The 18665-nt window shown below is 37.0% G+C and overlaps 1 protein-coding gene across 1 annotated transcript in view; it reads right to left on the bottom strand.

Annotated features, from left to right (window-relative positions):
• Window positions 1-18665, bottom strand: part of PTPRS (protein tyrosine phosphatase receptor type S) — a 207897-nt gene that overhangs the window by 77412 nt on the left and 111820 nt on the right. Inside the window, exons 9-13 of the mRNA XM_072113236.1 lie at window positions 16854-16987; window positions 14606-14750; window positions 6821-7126; window positions 6533-6726; window positions 3278-3304 (exon numbers count right to left, since the gene is read on the bottom strand). Of these exons, the coding sequence (XP_071969337.1) occupies window positions 3278-3304; window positions 6533-6726; window positions 6821-7126; window positions 14606-14750; window positions 16854-16987 (806 nt within the window). The remainder of the gene's footprint in view (window positions 1-3277; window positions 3305-6532; window positions 6727-6820; window positions 7127-14605; window positions 14751-16853; window positions 16988-18665) is intronic.

The following is an 18665-nucleotide window of genomic DNA, read 5'->3' as shown; positions in this document are numbered from 1 at the left end:
CAGGGAGGTTGGCATTTGCTTGAGAACACCAAGATAGGAAGATTCAACATTGGCACCATGAGCTCTTCAAGGATGCGAGTGTTCACACTGAGCTCATGTGACACATGCAAAAGTGTCTTGGAATGCCGTGAAGAAATAATGCTCTGCTGCATGCAAAATCCTCCAGCATAACTGCTTTGACAGTGGATCAGTAATGGTGAGGAGAGGCATTTCTTTGGAGGGCTGCACAGCCCTACATGTGCTACCTTGCAGTATCCTGACTACTATTAGGTATCAGAATGAGATCCATATGCTATTGCACTTGACCCTGGGCTCCTTCTAATGGATGACAACACTAAGCCTCATGTAGTTGTAGTGTGCCTGCAGTTCCTGCATGACAAAGATATTCCTGAGCCTCATCTCCTTGTCTTGAGGTATTTCCGCTGATGTTGAATTAGCCTGCAATTTAATTTTACACTTTTATTTTGAGTGATAAAGATAGGGAAACATCAAAATTAAAAGAGAACATAAACTCCCCCTCTGTTAAAATTCCTCTGCTTGTCCCTAAACCAAGCCAGGATGCTTGTGTCATAACCACAAGAACCAGACCGAATGCTCTGTGGAGCGGGATTCAATCCACATCCTTTCCAGAGGTTAGTAAAAGGTGATATCCTGTATAGCAGAGGTCACAACTAGAAACCCTCACCATGCTATACACATCAAAGAAATATGTGGCATAATTCATATTTCGGCTGTGTGCTTTTCCCTAATAACTCCATCTAGGTCTCTGCTGTTACTGTATCAACAAGCATTAGTATGGCCCCTGAGCAACTAATCAAATATTATCACGGTTACCATCAAGGACATTATGAGGGTAAAAATGGGTGTAAGACTAAGATCAAAGGATGACAGCATGGCAAGATATCATTATATAAAGATTTTGAGGCATAAAGGTGTTGAAAAACACTTGGTAAAAGGACATTAACATACACCAAGCCTTCTTGTCATCACAGGCAAGGTGGCTAGGGTGGATTTTGGAAATATTCCTGCAGAAAATGGTCATTCTTTGGGGATCCCTAGCAGATAGATTGAATGCGTATTTCAGATGTATTAAGTTGTGTGTTTTATCCCTTTTATTTTACCAAACTGTTTATTTTTGCATTGTATGTTTATGGATGTTTATTTTATGTTGTCTTTTTGTAGGATCACACCTCTTCTTGTAGGCACTTTGATCTGAAAACTGCAATTTAATAAGAGCCTTCTTATCTTCTAATGATTCCATAAACTCAGAAGAGACGTTACCTAAATTGAATGTTTAACTAGTGAGTGTTATGGTGTATTTGTGCATTTCTTAGGATTTACATTTCAGAGGATAGTCCAATGTAACCTGGCAGACACATTCCTGAACCCAAGTCAGTGAAGTTGACACATTCCAAATTCAGACCTCCATGGGATATAAATTTTGGTTTTCAATGGTAATTTTTTTTTAATTTGTTCTCAACGTATTTCAATACGTAATTAACAAAGTATTGCAACTGAATAATTCTATTCACTGAGGTGGTATTTTAGCATCCATTTTAATGGTTATAGACTGTGGTCAGTAAGCAGTTAATAAATAAAAAATTATAGTGAATCTTTTCTCATAAACTAGTAGTCGACCTGCTCCTCCTGCGCTATAACATGCTGCTTCTGTTCTAAAAAAAGAACAAACTGACAAGCAAGTTATTCCTGTGCACTGAAGATTTTTTAACTGGATATCCTGGATAACTGGATATCCATTCTAGAGTTGTGTCAATATCGCCATCAGGGAGTGAACCTCCACGCCTCCTGAAGAAGCTACAAGCGAAAAGGCGCATTGGGGAGAGGGGGAAACGGCAGCGTAGTGCACAGATATATATTTCTATATGCAACATACATCGGAAACACATTATGCATTGTATTTTGGAAACATTTAGAGACAAAGGCAAGATACTGATATAGAATTTAGCATTGAAGTTGTATGCCTTGGCACACTGCTGTACCTTTTTCCACCTATGTCCTTAGGACCATTTTTAAGAAATCATGTCTGTGTATATATGTATGTGTTTTTAAGTATTATAAAAATAAAAATACATTATTTTTGATCATAACTGGTGGTAAAATTCCCTTTGTATATAAGGTGTGTATTATTAAGTGAGGGATACCCCTATAAAAAACTATGCATTTGTATATAGGCCCTTCCCAACCTTTACACTTTGCCTACTATCGTTCATACTTAGTAGGCCTGTAGTATTCTGCCATCCTATTTCCTGGTATTTCTGACTCTTGCCTGTATTTTTGACCATCCCTTCTCCTAAGTGATTTTTTACTGTGTAAGTCTTGGCTTTCAATCCCTCTCTTAGCTGTTTTGTCTCCATGCACTGCAATTTTGCACAGGTAGGGAACAAAGGCTAGTTGTCTTCTACTGCTTAGAGTAGGCGAGAAAATCAGGCTGGGACAACAGGAAGGGGGTTTAGTGTTAGGGTCCACTTTCTCTGTCACCTGTCCATTCCCAAATCCTGCCTTACACAAAGTAAAGTGCTGTGAAATATGATGGCCAGTAAACTATGGAAATTAAAATAGCTTGTTTAAGAGGGTTCAACAAACTGAGCAATTGAGCCTAATGGGGGATTCATTTAGAAGGGTAAATCCTTGCAGGTTCTTCCTCAAGCTGGAGTAGATTTGCACTGATCAACAATATTTTGAAACTCACTCACTTTCTGTCAGTAAACAACATATTGTGAGGAGAGAGAAGCTGCACGCTACTGGCAGATAAGTTATCTGTGGGAAGGGGGAGGCAGGCACAGTGTGTAATAGGCATCTCATGCATCTTATTCTCTGATCTCTGATCTGTCTAATCTCTCTATGTGTCAGATGTACAACGTTCAGAATGTAGTACAATGTTCAGAAGGTAAATGGAAGTGTATATAAACCTGTACCCTGATAATCTAACCACATTGTCAGCTCACAGAACTAGATGGGTCACAATGTGTCTGCTTGGAGTGTCCCCCCCACACTCGGGGATTTTGCACTGACCAGCCTAGTGAGTGATAGAAGCTAATATGGAAATAAAACTGAGCAAAATTTTAAAATAAGTATACGCCGGTTATTGTTGAATTATTTTGTTTAAAATTTTGGCTCAGATCTTATAAGCAGAGAAAATCCAAACAAAAATAAAGATAAATATATGTTAAATGTTAGACCATAAGTTTCTTTTGCAATGGTCATGCAGCAACACTAAATGAATCATGTTGTTAGATCTGTATAAGACAATACTTACATATTCAGCAGTATCATCCTTCTCCCACTGATTAAGCAAAAGCAAATAGAGGAAGAAATAGTGATATGAATTGCATGTGTTTAAGAGTGTGGTTCTTAAAACAACAATAGAGGTATGAATAATTACACTACTGAAGATACAATAAGCACTCTGAAGAAGAACTATTTTCCATACAATTCTGTACACTGTTTGCTGTTTTTTCTTGGTTCATTTTAGGATTATCCTATAAGACTTGCGCAAAGCATCTCAGAAGAATGAATAGAGAAACTAAATGCAGGCAGAAACATAAGATATGAACATTTAGCAAGTAAAAGTCCTGGTTATGTAGTACAGGAGAAGATGAGAATGTAGATAATCTGCACTGTTTTTATGTTCTTTATCTCACTAAAGGTCTAGTATTCGGCCCCTTTGAACTTTTCTACTTCTTGACACACTTCAAACATAAAGATATAAAATTGTACATTTTTGGTGAGGAATTAACATCAATTGTGATGTGGAATGAAATTTATTGGATACTTTAACCTTTTGTTTAAATAATAAACTTAAGAGGGGGCATGCAATATTATTCAGCTACATTAAGTTAACCTTTTTCTGAGATCCAAGTTGCTTAAGGTATCAGGTCCCTATCAGTTTTTCACATCGAGAGACTGAAATTCTTGCCCATTCTTCTTTGGAAAACAGCTCGAGCTCAGTGAGGTTGGATGGAGAGCGTTTGTGACCATCAGCTTTCAGCTCTTTCCACAGATTCTCCGTTGGATTCAGGTCTGGACTTTGACTTGGCCATTCTAACTCCTGGATACGTTTATTTGTGAACCATGCCATTGTAGATTTTTCTTTATTTTTGGGATCATTGTCTTGTTGGAAGATAAATGTTCGGCCCAGTCTGAGGTCTTTTGCACACTCCAACACGTTTTCTTCCAGAAAAACTCCACAACAGTAACACCTACCTGCCTGGTGTGTTCCTTGGTCTTCATGATGCAGAACCCTGAGGCTGTCAAAGGGCAGGCGTATTTATTCACACAGGTGGATTATATTTATCATCAGTCATCTAGGACAACATTGGCATTCAGAGATCCTCACTGAACTTCTGGACTAAATTTGCTGCAGTGAAAGTAAAGGGGCCGAATAATATTGCAAGCCCCACTTTTCAGTTTATCATTTTTTACAAAAGTTTAAAATATCCATTCATTTTTGTTCCACTTCACAATCCACTTGTTGTTGATTCTTCACCAAAAATTACAATTTTACATATTTATGTCTGAAATGTGGAAAAAGGTAGAAAAGTTGCCAATTACTTTAGTAAGGCACTGTATTTTTTTTTTTTTGAGGGGGGGGGGGGGGTTAACTTTTTATTTAACTAAAGGGAACCTTGTATTTAGTGCAGGCATTTCATGCTGAGAAATTCTCAAATATATGCCACTGCTGTACTTACATGCTGATGCACTTCAGAGTTTCTACAATGTATCAGGTTGGGTAAAAGATTAAGTAAAATGCATCTCGGGTTTCTCTGGACTAAATAAAATGGAACAAAGTTTCAGCTAATCGACTACCTGCACATGTAGGTGGGCAAAATTTACCATGAAAAGGGAATGTTATCATCATTTTTCTATGCCCATTTTGCTTATGTCCAGAATCCATTTTAAGGACCCTCATAAACAACCGTCTATGGGGGGATATATCACATTATTTCCTGTTTTGAACTTCTTTTTGAAATTTTTTTGGCCGCATTGGTGGATTTGTGCCTTTTACACCCAGGGCTGTGCGCTATTTATCTTTGGAATCCATAAAAAATTTTGTCTCCAAAAACTCTGCTCCCTTACTTAGTGTACTATACTCTGCATAGTAAAAAGATTAAACTGAAATGCTTGATTTAACACCATTTAAGATAAATCAAACAAACCCAAACCCTATTCCCTTACCAAAAAAAATAAAAATAAAAAGGCAGGTAAGTGATAAATGACCCCTTTATGAGTAATCTGTGAGAAACTCTTCTGAGGAATGATCTGCATTTTAACGCATCAGCTGCACAGTCCAATAAAAGTAACTGTCCTGTGCAATTACACTTGGAGTAATTGAAGGCTTAATCCTATTGGCAAGTCATTGGCCCAAATATATTAAAATGGTGCACTGTGCATTATTTTTTGCAATTGACCCACATTATTTAATTGTGATGCACGCTCTTAGTTGATCGGACATTTTTTAGTTGCACCTATTTTTTTCTTGGTGCACTTTGCTTCATGCTGTTGCCAAAGAAATAAAAGTACTGCAAACAAGGAACACACACCACCACGTCCCTTTAAGTGCACAGTACATAATAAATACATATGCAAGCTTCAAAGATACTTTTTTATATGCAAATGTGGACAAAAACTGGCGCAGACACATTAATATAACTGGGCCAATATGGTCCTTTGAGCACCCTTGTCATCGATTCTATAATAGTATAAACATTTGACAATGTGCTAATGGTAACATCAGTATGCTACCAAATACAGTAAATAACAGTTAACTGTGGAATGAAAAACTCAGGGCATGTGCAGTAAACAATGGTAAAATATAACAGTCTAGGTAGCCCTATGGAACATTCATTTTCAGTCCTGAAATAAACATTGAAAGAAACTGCTTATTATAATATAATAATATATATTATGGAAAATCTATCAGGATATTAGGAAATTTAGCATCGAAATCAAACATGATAAACAAGGGACACACTCATAGATCCAGGCACTTGGACTGTGGCAATATTCTTATATTTGTTATGTATAACTTTTTATTCTCATAAGTATTACCACTCCAGCTTCACAGGCTGTTTTATTGTATAGGAGCATTTCCCCCTCCCCAGTGTGCTAAAACTTCTTCTGCTGCTGTAAGATAACAGCAGGTAGAAGGAGGGGGTAGTGCTAAGAGACCAGAGGGAAGGAGGGTTAGAATTGCTCCTACACAGTCTAACGGTCATTAAGCCTTCACAGCGAAACAGATCTGGTAACAGCCCCAGGAGCTCTTTAGACTCATTAACATAATTCTAAATGTTGATTTTAGAAGGAAGGTGACCATAGATAACAATATAAGAATATTACCACAGTCAGTGTCTGGATCAAGGAGTAAGTAAGTGCCCCTGGTTTATACATGCTCAATGGAATATTTTATTTAAGTATCCCATATTATACTAATTAAAATAGGTTGGTAAAATTTGGGTAAGACTACAGCATGATCTTATATCAAATGATTGCATAATAATGTTTTCTTTCTCACCTGAGCATCAGCCAGCATAACATCTCTTATGTGGGGAAGTCCTTTAGCCTCTCCATTTTCCATTTTAACATAGTGAATTTGGTAGCCTCGAATTTGCCCATGTTGACGATTTTGAACAGGAGAACGCCAGAATACTTTAATAGCGGTCGAGTTGAGCACTTCCACCTCAACTTTTCGTGGTGGAGCACTAGGCACTGAGGAGGAAAATCATTTTTTTTTCACAGAATAGAAAACATTTATGCAACAAAATAGATTGTTGAGATATTAAAAAATAATGCATTAAATTACCATCTTCATCAGTGCGTACAACAACGGGCGAGCTTTCGGGGCCAGGTCCCACAGCGGTATGCGCCACAACGGTGATACGATACTCAGTCCACTTTTCTAGAGCTTCTAAAAGGATTTCAGTTGTTTGAGGTGGAATGTCCTTCACTTCTTTAGGTACAGGGTCCTCGGAGTCCAAAGCACCATAATGCACGCTGTATCCGGCAAGAATGCCATTGTGACTTTCTGCGGGGGGTGGCTGCCAACTTACCAGTATTGTGGTGGACCTTGTGCTGACACACTTTACATCTTGAGGGGGGGCAGACGGTTCTATGAGAGGACAGTTAAGGGCAGGAGGGATAGGGCAAGCAGAGAAACAAAAGATGGGAAAGATAAAAAAATGGAACAGAAAAAAAAAGGAAAATAACTAAAAAAAAATAAAAAGAACACAAAAACACAAATGTTTAACCGAAAAAAAGAATGGAACATAAGGACAAATTATAAAGAATTTTGTAAGGCTTTAATTAAATGTTCATGCTCGTTGGACTTATATTGTAAATTAGATAAAATGCTTTCATACCTAAAGGTCTTTAGTGCATGACTATAAATAAGCCACCAGTGAAGGAACAAGAGAGTCTGCATTCTAAAGACCTAAAATGGATTGACTAGTAGCAATGTTTCATGTTCACATTTGTATTTCCTCTATTAGGTGTTATTCTTGTGTTATTATCTTTTCTATTACAACATGGGCACCATTTGTTGTATTTTGTGTAGCCAAATTCTGGCTCTGACTTGTGTGCCAAAAGGTTTGTAAACCTCTGACCTGATTAAAAGCCTTAGAGGCAGATTGTAATAATTGAAAGGAAAAACTTTAGGTTTTCACTTTGCCTAAACTATGTGACTAAAACCAAAGGATCAGTCACAATACTAAATACTAAAATACTAAAAAATGTTAATTTTTAAAACGGAAATGATGAAATAAATAAAATGAAAATGAATGACTACATAAAAATGAATAAAATAACACTAGAATCTGTTAAGGTTCCATTTGATCACCTACCTTTACACCATGAATATTTATATAAGACTTTCTGGCAATAGTTAATAGGAAAACGAAATCAGACTCAACTATTGTGGTTGGTTCACATCATAAAGTCAATTGCACCATGTTACAGCTGATTTGTACATTCCATGTGGACAATATGAAGATCTTTTATATTTTCAATAATTTACTAATGGATAAAATTTTACTTAAACTTTGGAATATTTTTCAAAATAGTTTTTAAGATTAAATAGGAAAACAGGAAAGTGCTGTATTATCCTTACACAGTCATTTAAAAAACCAATCCACTGGAAGCTTTCTGATCTCGTAAATCCTTAAGGTCAGCTTACATCATTATAATGTCACAATTCTTCAACTCTGCTTAGTTCAACACAGGCCCTTTTGACTGCTTATGGCCATACCCACGGGTCACTCTATGTTTAAAACTTGAAAAGAGTGCAAACCTGTATGTATACCGTAATTTGCTTCAAGACACAGATGAACTTGGGAAAATCCAACCCCAAAAACCTCCTGAACTCTCAAATGGGTCAGCCTGTGAATATTTCTGGAGCTTCACTTTTTACTCACCTCTTCTGCTTTACAGCAATCTGGCTGATGTCCATACTCAAAGAAAAAGCTTTACTGTGCATTTAACCCTTGAAGTACCATCTGATTTGTATTTTTAAAGTTAACAATATAATTTGGTTTTATGTGTATAACTGATATCGAAAAAGAAATTATATGAGCGTTCTGTTTTCCGTTATTGGTACTTAAAGAGTTAAAAGACGTCTTCTTCATAAAAAAAGATAGAGATACTTTACCTTTAGTTTAATGGATTTAACTTTAAGCTTTGATGCTGTTAGAGCTTACAGCCTAGCAGATATATTTGAGGTGAGGCTTGAGGACAAAGACGTTTTCTTAAAGTGGCACAGAGTGCACATAAAGCAAACTAATGGAAGGGAAGGTGTGTTAGGGAAGATGGAAAATGGCATGCATGTAAAGCTAAGCAATGATTTGTGAAAAAAAGAACAGACAAAATGGACAGAACACTCTTCCATCACAACACATACATACAAGGTAAACAGTGATAAGTGAACCAAAACCTAAAGAGGAAGAACAAAGGGGTCTGTACCAAGCTACACCAGCATTTTCCAGTCAAGAGGTGTCTCGATGATCCAGATGTCATCCAAAAAGGATTTTCCAACCAAAGATACCTTAGAAAGCTTGAAACTAATGTATAATGATTATTTAAATTATTGATATTTACCATGATTTATTGTCTTAAGTACTTTAAAGGAAAACCAGTATCGGTTCTAGGGACCTGAAGCAGAGTGTGGGTAAAGTTAACAAACATTAATATTTTACAGTCATCCCTAAAATGCATTCATGACAACCCAAAATAAAAGGCTTAAAACCATATATTGTGTTACAGAACTGAACTTATGAAAAAAACAAATACTTAAGACATGGTGGCCTAAATTGTGAAATATTCTAGGTATTAAAGTAGCTGGGTGATTTACAGAGGTGAAAAAAGACAAGACACGAAAAGAACAGCTGCCACAGCCACTCATGCAGTGAAGAACAACTCATACAAAGGCAACGGTCTGTGAAAGTTCAGGTTTATTGCCAAACAGGGAAATCTATTACCACAGTAACAGCAACATTCCAATCCATTAAACTAAAATGACCAAAATTTACAGCATCAAGACTCCATTGTGATTAATGTAGTGGATAGGCCATACCACATCCGCAGTTTGATAAATATTCTACTGCTTAAATAGGAGATATCCCCAGGAAAAAAACAAGGCCCAAATAATGGGGACGGGGGGGGGACGGGGTTTCTGGATATTGGAAGAACGGACTACTTCATTCCAATGTCATAGCAACAAGACCTTCTCATGTTGGTCAGAGGGGAAGCATAATTTCTATGTATTATTATATTTTTATCTATGACTACAGTGAGACAATTTATGAAGATGATGCTCATTTGCCATGTCAGATGGAAGATATATAGAAAAAAGAATTGCTCTTAGCCTTCAACATGAGGTATTAGTTATCATTTCTTCTGCTTCAGTATAAAGAGATCAGTATACAGAAAAAAAGAGAACAAAACAAATATTACATTTTGCCTTAAAAGGTGACAGAAAGTATAGTGATCTTGAAGTGTAACAACCATTGTGGAGATGAGCCACGAGGCATTTACATTTCTGGGACTGCAGTTCTTGAGGCCAAAACCAGGTATGGATAATAAAATGAGTTAGGACAGATACTAATTTCTTCTACTAAATATACTAAGGATTTTGGTTCTAAAAACTACATGAACAAAACCCCAAAAAGTGACAGTTCCACACCTGACTAACAATTGCTATGGTAAGAAAGCATTTTGCTGGCAAAGGCTGAGCTCTGAATGTATTCCAATATGATGTCCTGATGAATGCTTTTATCTTATTTTGATTATATACTATATTTTTAAGAGTGAAACTATTATCAATATAGTTTTATGGCACCATTTAATCCATTAATTTCTGTCTATTCTGAGGATTAATGTTCTTCATAAAAAAGGCCTCTCTGATTCCTATGTAGCGATATCATGAAACTCATAACTATATTTATGAACCATAAAAGAAACCATGAAACCATAAAAGAAAAACTATGAAATCAAAATAAAAAATGATAGGCTACGTGTTAAAAAAGGAAAACAATATGTTACTTTCCTTTTTGAACCCATGCAGTTTTTGTTTCATGTTCATGAGCTTCTTGTGTCTCCTTCCCACACTTATGCCCGTTCTACCAATCAATTGCTTTTCTCAATGAATGGTTGAGGGGGAATTTCCTGTGTGTGAAGTTTGGCCAGAGAAGTAGCGAGCAGCATGAACCCTAATTGAATTGTTATCTCCTATCCAAACTGATTGGATTCCTTAAGAATCTGACTGGTGAGTCCCATTCCCCCTAACAGATGAAGCGTCAAAGCAAAGTATTCATCCAGCTGCTCCTCCATTCAATGTCTAAAGAAATGCTGGGAGTAGAGGAGTATGGCACATAGAGCATAATTGCAAAAGTCAAAGATAGGTGAGGGTTGTGCTTGGCTATTTCCAGGACTCCCATAGATAAGAATGGGGGCATATGTGGCATAGTCACTGTGAGTTTGCTGCAATGGAATAGCCGCTATGTAACCAGCATAGATTTGCAAGAACAGCATAGTAGAAGGGAATAACACAAAATGATTTAAGATATTAGGATTTAGAATCTGCAGCTTGTGAATAATGCTACATATTAATTATGTTGCCGATGTATTAGATTTTTTTGTCGGAATCACTACAGAATGTCCGCAGTAATTCCGGTGAGTCTGTGGCCTATGAGTGTATTCAGGCTGTGCAGTTAAAGCTGCATCAAAACTACACTGACAAAAAAAACCTTTTCACCTCTAAAACAAAAAACTGTACCAAAATTTCACTTTAAGAGCTTTTAATTAAACTTTGTCTGAATATAGCCTTAAAAACAGAATGTAAATTGACTCCACTTTAAACATTATTCTCTACATATTGTTAGGCAATCCTGTGAGTCTGCTGTTCATGGGTGCTAGGCTCTCATAGTCCTGGGCAACCAGTGTATAACTTCTTTCACCAGTCTAACCAATTCCTCCTGCACTAAAACAAACATGTGCCTAACTTAGGAGGCATGCATCTATTAATAAACTCAAATCTGTCAGGCCATAGGAGGCCAAAGCACTCCCAGACTTAGCCATTCTCCAGTGATGTTCCAATCCCTGGATGGATAACATGGTAACATGAGAATAAACACAATACAATGCTCTCTGGCATTGATTTAAAGCTCAGAATATAAACCCAGACTCACATATTGGTAAACTTTGCAGTGGTCTACACATGTTACGAAAGCTTAAGCCATGTTAAGGGAACAGAAATTAATGACATAGCGGCTATGTGACTCAAAAAAGCTCTTCAGCTTTCCATCCCTAATGACAAGTGACATTGTTGTCAAAGGGCTGATCTCCTTACCCATGAGACAAGTACAACCAGTTATGACAGTTCTGTCTGAATATGGAAAACAACAGGCCAGAGATTAAAAAGAGTGTCCTGCTTTTTAGCTTATTATTTTTATAATAAAAAGTTATATAATAATCCATCTTTCATATTATGCAATTCCCTGTATGATTCATTTTATAGTATGTCAGATGTTCTAGTCATGTGATGGACACATTGGTGCAAGGCTTATTGCATATATGCACAGCTTGTCACACTGTATTGTATTTGATCTTTAACCTATATTATACCCAATTATTGAATGATGGTGATATTAGAAATTATTAGGCATCATCTCGAATGCAAAGTGCAGGTTTGGACAATTATATGTTAAAAAAAATTAAGAAAGCTTAGCTTGATAAAGCCGCTAACAAAAAATATCAGCTATGTTTTACCTACAAATTCAAACCTGAAGAACCTCTCTTGTACTAAAAATTAAAGTACCTTTAAAAACATGATTTTCAGATTAATGAACACATCCTGCACAGAAATTGATATAAACTGCAGATTTAAAAATCTGCAACATGTAAAAGAAAATCTACCATCAAGCATGATAAACCAGAGGCTTACTCATAGATCCAGGCTCTGTGACTGAGGTAATCTTCTTATATATTTGTTATTTATGGCCTCCTACCTTCTAAAATAAACTTTGAAAATTATACCAATGAACCTCAAGGTTTTTGTTCCATCCATTTTTTCAACTTTTATCATAATTACAATTATGATAATGAGCCTGAAGGGCTCAGTGGTGCAGTGTCACCGACTGTTACAATAAGCAGAACATGTCTCAACCAACCCCCTGATATCTCCTTCCTCCCTCTGCTTGTGCAGTAAGTGCAGGGGGAGGGGAGACCTGCTCTGTTCATTGTAACAGAATGTGAAGATACAGCACTTAGGGGCTCTGGAAACAACAACCAGAACCCTTCAGGCTCATTAGCATAATCTATAAAAGTTGGTTGAAAAACCCTTCAGGTCAATAAGCATATTTTGAATGGTTTACTGTATATAGCCGACCCGAGTATAAGGCAAAAAATTGGGAAAACCTATTGGCTTGAGTATAAGCTGAGGGTGGGAAATTTATTGCTTACAGTCTCCCCAGTACATAGCCAGCAGCCCCCTTCTATATAGCCAGTTCCTGCCCCTTGTATAAAGCCAAAAGCCCCCTAGTATATAGCCAGAAACCCCTTGTATACGTCCAGTGCCGGCCCCTTGTATGTAGCCAGTCAGAGCCCCCCAGTATATATCCAGTGCCTGCCCCTCAGTATATAGCCAGTGCATGCCCCCCAGTATAGAGCCAGTGCCTGCCCCCAAGTATATGCACTCCCCCTGCTTGCTAAAATCATAGTGTGTGCCGATGGCACGAACACACCCTTTGATGTCGGCAGGCAGCTGATGTCATGGTGTTTGCGACTGGATCTCAAGGGGAGCTGAAGACGGAGCCAGAGCCGTGGCTGAAGACAGAAAGACAGAAGACCTGCGGGGGGCATCAAAAGGTGAGTACAGACTTTTTTTCATTGACTCCTTATACGTAAGGGTTTTTCAGCACATTTTTTGTACTGAAAAACTCAGCTTACACTTGAGTATTTAGGGTATTTTAGAAGGAAGGAGGCCATACATAACAAATATAAAAAAGATTACTAGAGTCACTGTGCCTGGATCTATGAGTAAGTGTCCTTGGTTTATCATGCTTGATGGTAGATTTTATTTTACATGCTGCAGATTTTTCAATCTGCAGCTCATAACAATTTCCGTCCAGGATGTGTGCATTATCTGGGAAATCATATTGATTTTAAAGGTACTTTAATTTAATGTGGAACCACACACATTTTTAGGTAGCATTGCTACTGTGGTTATGTCATTGACATCTGAGATGTTACAACTGTTCAGGTCATGTTGCTTACTCTGTGTATTTTTTTCTGAAGAGATGTAATGGTTGTGACTGTATAGCTCGGCAGCTTTTCAGTTGCAATTCCTGCTTAAGTTTGTGAGGGATGCATTGACCCATTATACTCAAAGGTGGTCATTTATCTTATCTCTGTTTGTTTTGGCTTGCTTTTGCCTGTCTTTTTTCCCTCTGCTACTTTGGTAATTTATTAATGACAATTACGACATTTAGCACATCTGGAATATTAATGTGTGTTACTGACGATAAACTAATGTGTGGTGGACTTCAGTGCAGATTTGAAAAAGTCACCAAAAAGGCGCCAAGAAAAGTCTCAAAAAAGACAGAAAATAGGAAGATTTTTTTTTCCACACACGCTTCCAGTGCTGCAAGGAAATTGCAGAATGCTCTGATTTTTTTGAGAGAGAGATGTGTGAAAAAAGATCTATTCGAGTCTGTGTGTCAGTGAAAATAATCTGACTGTACTTGCACACTATTCAAGTCCTCTCAGTTTTTCAGTAATCCATATACATCAATTACCAAGGTTTATAACGCGTGTGAGAAGGAACTCTGATTCAAAACTGACATGAAAAGCCAACACAAAAAATTTGACAGAAAACAGTCATCTGAAGGACAGTCATCAATTTTTCACTAATAAAACTGTGATGAAACTCAATATCTGCGAAAACTTTAATGAAAGGGCCTTGACATTAGTTAAAAAAAATACATACTTATTTTATAAAGCTCTCAAATATAAAATCTGAAATGCAGAAAAAAATGCTTGGTCTCATCTACCCACACAAAGTTGACCCTATTCCCACAGAGATTAAGAAGAGGACACTTACTAGACTGCATTGTCCGCTCTCTAACATCCGATGTCCAAGCACCTTGGCCTTGATTAGAGCGAGCAGAAAGGCGAAATATATACTCCGTGTTGGGTTTTAGGCCTTCTACTAAATAAGATGTTGCAGGATCAAATGTTTTTCTGATCTGTTAAAAAATACAGTATCAGCACACGGTTACTCTTGTACAGTAAATAAGGAATGTCAACTTGAGGAGCACAAAGCAAAAGATAATATACATCAGTAATTCCATATAAACAACATTAAGATAAAAAAATAGTCATAAAATAGTTACATAATTATACTGACTTAGGGCAGCAAGTTGTTTTTTCTTCAAAAGTAAATAGTAATGTAGAGGTCTCTTATGTTAATAATAAGTTAATTTAAATTATGTGACGCTTTAGGGAATGTTCACACCGTAAACAGAAATAGATTTAAAAATTGTGTTTTTGAATACATAGAAATCTTTGACTGAGCACTTATACACAAAAACTGCAACACACCAATGTGACTTTATTTTGTAGAGACAATGTACAATCACATTAATGTTATGTCTATTTAAAGCAATTTACTGAAAAATTAAGTTTGAACATACCCTTACAATTTTCTTCATAGTTAAAAATAATATTTTAGACATACAGGCAGTCCCCGTGTTACATACAAGATAGGGTCTGTAGATTTGCTCTTAAGTTGAATTTGTATGTAAGTCGGAACTGTATATTTTATCATTGTAAACCCAGACAGAACTTTTTTGATCTCTGTGACAATTGGATTTTAAAAATGTTGGGTTGTCATGAGAATCAGGATTAACACTAAAGCTTCATTACAGACACCTGTGATAACTGTTATAGCTGTTTATTGTAGCCTAGGACTAATGTACAATAAATTACCAATATCCAGAGATCCGTTTGTAACTAGGGGTCGTATGTAAGTCGAGTGTTCTTAAGTCTGTAGTTAGCATAAAATTGGAATTTATGAAAACAGTTTCAATGCTTATGTATAAACCTATAGATCATGGCTAACACATGGCTAACTAAAAAGAAGAGTTTTGACTGCTACTACTGGAGCCATGGCGATTGGTGAGCAGTGGTTGTCTCTGTTAGAGATGGATGTGATTTGCTATTAGGTTAGATGCAAACAGTCTGGATCCACAGCTGATTTTCCTCATGGAGCACAGATTGCACTTTGCACCCCACTTAGCTTATACTTGGGTATATAAAAAAATAAACATAGTACTCACCCTCCAGCACTGACCCCCGGCATCCTCTTCTACCCACAGCACATTGTTGGGTTCCAAGGCGGGCCGGCAGATGCACATCTATGCGATTTGCTGGCACACAAACTATGACGTTGCAATATCGCCACCTGCTGACGTCATAGTTTGTGTGACGGCAGCCCGCGTAGATGTGCATCTGCCGGCCCGGCCAAGAACCCTAAGACGTGCTGTGGAGAGAAAAGAATTCCGGGGGTCAGCGTTGGAGGGGTCAGCGTCACACTCTGTTGGACGTTCCTCTATGGGGGCACTCTGCTGGACATAACATCCAGGGGGTACTCTACTGGATGTTACATCCATGGGGGCACTCTACTGGACGTTACCAGTATGGGGGCACTCTGCTGGACATTTTATTAATTGCAGAGGCTGTTGTGTACATTTCATCTATGAGGGGAGACGACTGGACATTTTATTGATGAGGGGAGACTACAGGTCATTTTATTAGAAAGTAGCGGCTGCATTTTCCCCCCTAGACTTATACTCGAGTCAATACGTTTTCCCACTTTTTCATGATAAAATTCGGTACATATTTCCACAAGAAAATTGATATTTGGCTGCAAAATTTATCATCCATAGCTTGTCAATTTTCTCCTATCACTTCATGGAAGATCTCTTTTTTTAGTGAGTAGAAATCCTATGTAAACTGTAGCTGGATTTGGCCTGCTATCCAGAAGTAATTCACCTACATATCACATGTGGATTCACTGGAGTTTTTTTTCACATTTTACATGCACATCTGGTCCAAAGGTGCATCCAGATATATGCGAGAATTACGGTACCTAGCAATTTTATTAGGACTCTGTTTGCTTATGCTATGGGGGTTGTTACAATCTTCCAGTCAGTCTTCCAGGCTAAAGGAAGATTTTGTTATAGTAGAAGAGAATACTTTGTTATGATGGAATATAGCTGTCAAGGTTCATATTTGTTACATCAATACAAGATATACTGTACTAATATTTCCTATGTAAAATGGCTTACCTCATTCCCTCGGTCTCCTTCTTTATAACAAACCTCATACTTTACAATGCTGTCTTGACGAGGGGGACTCCATGTCAGGCTAATGCTGGTTTCTGACTTAGCTTCAGCTCTAAAATTCATTGGCTGACCAGGGACTGTTAATATTTCAGTGCAGAAAACAAAGTAAACATGCCATAGTTAATATCTATAATTCTTTATTATTTTAAATGAACATTCAAAGCAAAGCTACCGTTATTGTTAAAAAGTACAATACCTCTTCATGCATGGAAAGTACTTCCTGGTGCAATAATTATAAGTGTTATGTTGTTGGTTCCCACTGGCCAGTTGACACCTGAGCTGTCTGAAGGGCCCTTTTTTGTATTCAAGTTTCCCCACTATCAAAGATCTAGAACTTTTTTATTTTTCCATGTAAAGAACTGTTTGAGGGCTTGTTTTTTGCTTCAGAAATTGCACTTCATAGTGGTGGTATTTAATTTTCCATGCCGTGAAAAACACACATTTGCGCCATTTTCTTGTGGGCTTAGATTTTACAGCTTTTACTGTGGGCCACTGACATGTCTTCTTTATTCTTTGGGTCAGTATGATCACAGGGATATAATTGTATGTTGCAAAATAATGAAAAAATGGAATTTTCGACTTTGGGCGCTATTTTCCACTACAGGGTTTAATGCCGGGAAAAACAGTTATTATATTTTTAAAAAATCAGACATTTTGGGGCGTGGCAGAGCTAACATGTTTATGATTTTCACTGTTTATTTATATTTATATCAGTTCTAGGACAGGGGATGATTTGAATTTCAGGTCTTTTTTTAGTTATTAATTTTTTTTACTTTTTTATTTTTTACTATTTTTCAGACCTATTTTTTAAGGTTCTTAACCCTAGGTTGTTTGATTGAACCTACCGTATACTGCCATCTGCAGCGTCTAAGATGCTCTCACTGCTCTCCCCTGTGCCACGATTAGAGGCTGCCAGAGTTAACCCTGTGGCAAGACCTCAATGCCCGACAGTTGTAATAATAATTCTTTATATATATATATGAGCTTGGTGGAATATAAGATTGTTATCAATGTTTGATGGAAATAACATTGATGTCATTCCCCAGTAATAAATGATATAATCAATTAGTTGTTTCTCCCAGGTCAGTATGAACTGGCTATTATTAATTTTATTATTACTTTTTATCATTTGTAAGCTAACAACCAATATGTCATCTCATGTCATTATGACCTGCAATTTTTTTTTATCTGACTTCATTTCACAATGAAACTGACCAATGGTTGTGAAATCACTTAATGAAGTAACCACTCTGTTGTAAGATTATAATAAGCCTCATATTTGAATAAACTGGGAGCTAGTTTCAGAAACAACTCTGTGTCTCTTTGATTCATTGCTCCCGAGCTTTAGTTCCATTGAATTTGGCTCCTCTCCAAAATGCTGGCCGCACGCCCCCAAGCACCCTTACTGTTTAAAAAAAGATACAAAAATTGATCAAAAATTACCAGGTAAAATTACAGCTCATGATGCAAAAAACAGCCCTTAACTAGTTCTGTCAGTGGAAAAATTAAAAAGTTATGACTTTAGGTAGATGGCAATACAAAAACTAATCATTTTTACAGAAAAGTGTTTTTTATTGTATAATATGAGCAAAACAAAACATACAAACAGTATATATCATTTTCAGAATCGTACTGCGGAATAAAGATAACATATTACTTTTGCCATACTGCAAACGGTAACATTTTTTAAAATTAAACTAATACACTCCAAAATTAGTGTTGTTTTTGTCATCCTTTCCAAAAATTTCTACTTGT

This window comes from Engystomops pustulosus, chromosome 1, assembly GCF_040894005.1.
Source record: "Engystomops pustulosus chromosome 1, aEngPut4.maternal, whole genome shotgun sequence".
NCBI lineage: Eukaryota > Metazoa > Chordata > Amphibia > Anura > Leptodactylidae > Engystomops > Engystomops pustulosus.
Note: the sequence above shows the minus strand (reverse complement) of the source record. Positions and strands in the feature narration are given on the sequence as shown.